The 6,796-nt window shown below is 31.0% G+C and overlaps 1 protein-coding gene across 1 annotated transcript in view; it reads left to right on the forward strand.

Moving 5' to 3' along the window:
• The window catches only part of LOC105448021 (dynein heavy chain 12, axonemal-like), a 61,795-nt gene that overhangs the window by 24,868 nt on the left and 30,131 nt on the right, over positions 1–6,796 (forward strand). Inside the window, exons 3-6 of the mRNA XM_011686380.1 lie at positions 195–653; positions 2,712–2,922; positions 3,641–3,914; positions 4,495–4,875. Of these exons, the coding sequence (XP_011684682.1) occupies positions 195–653; positions 2,712–2,922; positions 3,641–3,914; positions 4,495–4,875 (1,325 nt within the window). The remainder of the gene's footprint in view (positions 1–194; positions 654–2,711; positions 2,923–3,640; positions 3,915–4,494; positions 4,876–6,796) is intronic.

Below are 6,796 nucleotides of genomic sequence, written 5' to 3' on the forward strand. Positions count from 1 at the left end.
GCTAAGTAAGCCGAAACTAGTCTCGCGTTTTTAAATTTTAATTTTATTTAAATGACTTATTAAAGAATTTTTATTAATTGACGTCCTTTGTTTTATGCTCGTCTTTGGCCTATTGTCCTGTCTTTTTTATTGTTAATTAAATCATTCAATTATATATATATATATATATATATATATATTAATTTTATACATAGATGGAGTTAAAATGCGAAAGTAATGACTTGTTTACGAATCCTCGGCTGGAAGAATTTTATGATGCCTTTCATAATCTTGTGAACAAGATAGCTAATATTGCTCATCATTTACCATCGTTGGAATCATGGGTACAACCTAAAGAATGGCAAAGATTAAGGAAAGGTGTGTCACAAATCGATATTGCTAGGAACAATTGCACCATGTTTGCCTCACCACCTGATTGGTATTTGAACGAGATACATCAACAGCTGAATGTGATTCTACAAAAGTCTTTTCAGCCTTTGAGTGAATATTTAGAAAAATTACGGAAACAATTTGGCTATGTCTTCCATGAAATAAATCAAATTCGTCGTGATATAACCACTGCTATAATGTCCCCTGGAAAAGAACCTTCCTTTGAGGAATGTGTTGCTAAAGTTGAAGACTTCAATCATTTGATACATGTAATAAACAAAATGGTATGTAAATGACTGAAGTAAATTCTAATTTACAATTAAGTTATAGTACTAACAAAACAATTTCAATCTCATATATTTACAAAAGAAACAATCTTTTCATGTATCAAACATATTATCATGACAAAATTAATTAATTAAAAAAAGTAAGAAAAGGGTGACAAGTATAAACATGTTCTTTGATCAAAAAGCTTGTACATAATTAAACAATTAGATTTAAGTGGTACATATCTTTGTATTTTCATTGAAGAATCTTTTAATTTTAACTCAAGCAATAGTAGTATTAATTTTTCTTAAAAAATGTATCATAAATGTTAACTTATTCTCTACTTAAGTTATATGTAACATAAATGTATTATAAATGTTAACTTATTCTATTTAAGTTATATATAATGAAATTAAACAATTAAATCTAATAAGAGACACCATATTAAGAGACACCCTGTATATACAGGGTAGTCCGCTCATGGGTAGATAGAACGGACTAAACTAAATCGAAAAGTCTTCTACCATTTTGCAAAATTCACACTGTTTAACGAGATATTAATTTTTAAATATCGCCAAATGAACGAGTATCCGTTCAGCGCGTCCGATCCACCGCCAATACTAGCGCGCGACCGTCCATCAAACGTGGTTGCCTAGCGCGAGACACGCGGCGAGCGAGGAATTGTTTACAGCGAAAATGGCTGTGCGTTCGAGCGGCTCGTGACGCTGGATCCTTGCTTTGAGCTGATTTTTCCCCCATTTTTTTTAACTAAATAAAATTTCTTAATTAGAAAAATATATTTTTTTGTGTGTACGCACATGCGTGCGTATGCATGCGTGTATGTGTGCATGCATGCGTACATGCATAAACTACAATAAGCGGCGTGCGATACAAAAATCACGCATCGAAAAATAATATTGGTTAACGATAAAAGTGTGTTTTATACCAAAATAACCAATTTTTATTAATTTTATAGTGCTGATAATTTTTATTGACAAATATGTCAATAAAAATTAAATCTTAGCTCTAGTTTTCATGCTACATTAATTATGAGCATAAAAAAATCTGGGTTTAACGTCAGAAATAAGTGTGATATCATTGTTCAATATAATTTCGCAATACGACTATAAATATTCATTTCCAATTTATTTTTCTTTATCTGCTGAATACGAATCTGTCGTCTAACATGTCTTTGGCTATCACGTCACAAAAAAAATTGCATTTTATAGAAAATAAGTATCCTTTTGTACTTTCAATTAATAATATTATGTAAGTATAAAAGTATTTACTTTTCACATAATATAATATTAATGCCTTTTTTATGTATGACTTGGACAAAGAGCTATATTGTTATATCTCGAAAACGAAAAATCATACCAAAATGAGCCGCTCGAACGCACAGCCATTTTCGCTATAAACAATTCCCCGCTTACTGCGTGCCTCGCGCTATAAGGCAACCGCGCTCGATGGCCGATCGCGCGCTAGTATTGGCGGTGGGTCGGACTTGCCGGACGGATACTTGCTTATTCAGTGATATTCAAAAATTAATATCTCGTTAAATATTGCAAATTTTGCAAAATGGTAGAGGACTTTTTGATACAATTTAATCCGTTCTATCTACCCATGAGCGGTAATACACCTGTCAAGAGACATCCTGTATGTACATTATACAGGGTGTCACCAGAACTGACGTACTGGTACCAGCGTATTCTCTGTGAAATTCTAATTGTGAGTCATCCTGTGTATATACAGAATGTCCAGAAAATCGCCCGTAATATTTCGAAAGGTGATTCAGGACCTAAAAAGAAGGAAAACTGACTATATAAACATATAGGTTCAGAAATAAATCGTTTCATTATAACTCGGGAACGACTTATTTGTGGACAATCGCAATGTTGTCAATTGTAACGTGGTCAATCGCAACGTACGTGGTCGATTGCAACGCGTGGTCAATCGTAATATAGGCAAATACATAATGCGTGGTCAATCGACTCCTACTTGCCTTTTATCTATCCTATTGATATATTCACTCAAATTAATAACAACAATAATTAAATAAGACAAAATTTTTGCAGCCAAGCAATGAATACTTGATAACAATAAAGCTACAACAAATTACCGCGAAACATAATCTCATTGCTTATACAAATCAACTACGAGAACTTGTCATTGACAAACTTATCAAATATCATTGGAACTATAATCTCAAGATTTGCGCGACATTTGAAATAATAAAGGAACGTGTGTTAAATGTTCCTCGGACCACGAAAGAATTACTGGAGTTAGGTGAGTTTATTAATCAGTCACTTTACACACATATAAATATTACCAATTTCACTGCAATTGTATTAATAGTGCAAAAAGTTGTTATTTTCGTAGACTCGATTTCGAGATCTCGGGATTGACTGCACCGATTTTATTCGGACTGGTCTCAATTGAAAGTTTGTATCGACATTATATAACGAAAGTGTCATTAGATTTTTCATTAAAACTTTCGTTTCCGAGATATTAAAATCGGAAATCTGACAAGGCAAAACTTCGAGATAAAGCTAGCGGTAGCGCTTCGACAGTGCCAGTGCCGTATAGGTGCTCATAGGTCATCACCCGACTTTTATATACTTCGCGTCGCGCCGCTACCGCGTCGCTTGATAATTGTTTAAAAACTCGAATGCCCAGAAATTGTGAAAATTGTGTCAACAAACTTCAATTTTTCTTATATTGATTTTTGTATATATAATTAAATAAAATCTTAATTTGTCTCTTTAAATTAATTTCGTAATATGAATTTTGCTCTTTCAACAAAAAAAGTCTTAATTATCTTCAAAGCATCTTCAAAAATCTTTCTCAAATTCTTTCTCAAAAATTAACTTGTAAAAGTTATAAAATTATTAATTTTAAAGATATTAAAGATGTGAAGTATTACTTATAATTATTACTTTTAATAATATTATTATTTCTAGTGTTAAAAAATTGAGAATAATTGAGAATAATATTTTTAATGCAGGTCAATATATGTTGACAGCGAGGTCTACATTAATGGTGGAATTACAGGATAAAATAATTCTTTCGGTTCGTATAATGAGTTCATTATTCGAGATGACTACTCTAAGCAGACATCATATTGAATTGAATAATATAACAATTCAATGGCTAAGACGTATCAGACCAGTCTTGGAACGCAGCTCCGGATTATATGAACAAATGAAATTCGAGTTAGAAGAAAAACTTCAAGAGGAAGTTACTATTTTAAATGCACGGGTTGAAGAAATGTTTCCTAGGTATGTATATATTTGGTATACTTAGTACTTATGCGTGCATATGGATATAAACAAACTTTGACTCAGCACATTACTGTAATTTTGCTGTATTATCTAAATAAAATTAAAAAAAAAACAGTGATCTATCCTTCTCAACACTTTACATTTTACAGACATAGCAGCATTTATGCTTGTAATATTTAAACGTGTAAAAATCTGTAATTATTATTTTATACTAATTGATTTTTACTATTATACACAGCTTAGACAGCTATTTTGTCTTTTAGTTTTATATAATGTATAATACAATAAGAATATTTTCATATTTTTATATAAATTTAATCTTCAAATGGTACAAGGGCGAATTCGTACCGCAAACATTTTCGAATTGGCATTTGCACAGAAACATCTGTCGTAGCTTATCCCCACTACGTTAAATATGTTCAAAAGATTTCTGTTTTTTCATTTATTTAATATTATTAATATAATTACTTTTATTTCTTAACTTTCAGAAGACGGGAGACTATATATATATATATATATATATATGTATTCAAAATAAGATAAACAAATTGATTTACCAAGCTAAATTAATTTTTAGATTGATTATAATGAATGACATGGATGATGTTAAACGAGTAAAAGAATATATTGAGGATATACGGAAGATGGTACAACAATTGGAATATATGGAGCAGAAAGCCAAATGGATAAATGCTGAAGAGGCATTATTTCAGTTTCCACTAACTATATATCCACGTATAAAGGAATTGAGAGAAAATATTTTACCATTTTACAGTCTTATTTATCGGGGTTGTCAATGGCAGAGAGATCGAGAAGTTTGGTTAAATGGTCCCTTCGAGTATCTCGATGTTCAACACATTGAGAACAAGCTGAATCAATATTTAATAGACTTCACCAAAATCAATAAACAGTATAAGACAAGAATCAAGATGCAACTCGCGATGAATTATCCATACAGGTAAAATATTGTAATTTAGCAAACTACTTTCTATTTCTAGATTCTTAAATAACTTAAAATTAATTTATTCAACAAAAATATCAATGGTTAACAATATTATTATTAGTTCTTATTACAAACATTAATTACTTTTAATAATAAGTATTACTTTCATAACTAATTTTATTTATTTATACATAGTACAATAAAGGCCTATGAGAGCTAACACGATTGTCGGTGTGTATTAGTTTTTTACAATATTGTACATACATAAGCCTTTATTATACTATGTTTGTTTCAATCTTGAGAGTTTATTTAAATAATTATTTTTATTTATTTATATTTATGATTAAATAAAGTCTATAAACATGAAGAAAATAAAATTTTCTTCTAAACTTTGCATTAACTTTAATTAATTATCAAAGTTTCGGAAAAGATTTATATTTTTAAAATAATTGATTAAAAAATTTAATTTATAATTTAATCAAACAGGTACATTCTAATTCCATAAATATCTGTTTAATAAAAATTTCTTTTTAGTTATTTACAGAATAGATAAAAGCTATTTTCATAATACATAGGGTCATTATATGGATAAGTGTAATAAAAAAATTACAAAGTTCAACTTAAGTGTTCTGTAATCGTAACTATTTACTAATTTCAATTAATTTAGAATAAAATTTTTTTAATTACAAAATATATATAACTCAAAATTTAAAAAAACAAAAATTAATTGTAAGACAATGAAAGTACAGTGCAGTATTTAGTGCGTAAGATTAATATAATAGAATTTGTTTTTTAATAGTTCTTGAGATATAACGAAAAAAAATGAAAATTAATTCACATATAAGGGGTGGTTTCATCCCTTCAAACCATTTTTGGGCACCAATTGCCATTTTCTAAATTCATCTATTTAGGCAACCTACATGTGTAAAAAGTTTCGTTAAAATCAGAATTTAATACTTTGCGAGGTTCCTTTATAAGGCAAGACCGATCATTGATCCGATTAACTAAGGCAAGACCCATCACTGATCCGGCCGATTAAGGCAAGATCAGTTCGAATACGTCTTTAGCTGTTGATAAAATGTTCAAATGGAGCTCCATTTTCTTGCAGACATAGTCTCTACCATTTCTGAAAATTTCAAAATTGCAAAGTTAGAAATAAATTTTGCGATTTGTCATATCTCCATGTATCAATGCGTGTTTGATGGAAAATGTGAAAGGTGACGACAGGACTGTCGAAGCAGTGTTCGACCGCCTTCCTGCATACGCCACTGACTCGGCGATGCTGTGCTTGTCGCATGGGCAATCCACACGACAATAAGAAAACTCTCGGTTCCGTAAAAAATAGGAATTTAGTGGATAATGCTGTAGCGGCTTTGTTCGGAGTCGAACCGTGTCCCTTACAAAATGTCGTCAGAATCTCTCGTCAAAAACTTCGTCAGTATAAATTAAAAACGACCGAACTGTTAGAAAATTGGAGCAGAAGTGTTCTTCCGAAAATTCTTGTATAATGTCTACCCGCGGTGATCCCCGATTCCACGAAAAATTGCGAAGTTTGGCGAAACGATCCGACGGGTTTCTCGGAATCGCCGCGGTTGGTGCTCCGGCGCGGCGTCGCTAAATCGGCAACCGAAAATGGTCTCGCACAAATACTAAACAATCACACAGACAGATTTAAAAATACCATTATCTGCAATTATTGCACAAAAATCGGCCATTCGGAAAACGAATGCCGCAGAAAAGCTTTTCACAATCGTAATCAAAATTTTAATACTCGATATAATAATTACAGACGTGAATCTAACACTGGGCAAAATTTTGGTAATGATCAAGATAATAATCGTAATACGCAAAACAATCGACCGATAAATAATACACAAAATTATAATAATCAATATTCTGCAAATAATTCAACTAATACATCGCATAATTATAATCG

This window comes from Wasmannia auropunctata, unplaced genomic scaffold, assembly GCF_000956235.1.
Source record: "Wasmannia auropunctata unplaced genomic scaffold, wasmannia.A_1.0 LD336090.1, whole genome shotgun sequence".
In the NCBI taxonomy this organism is placed as follows: domain Eukaryota; kingdom Metazoa; phylum Arthropoda; class Insecta; order Hymenoptera; family Formicidae; genus Wasmannia; species Wasmannia auropunctata.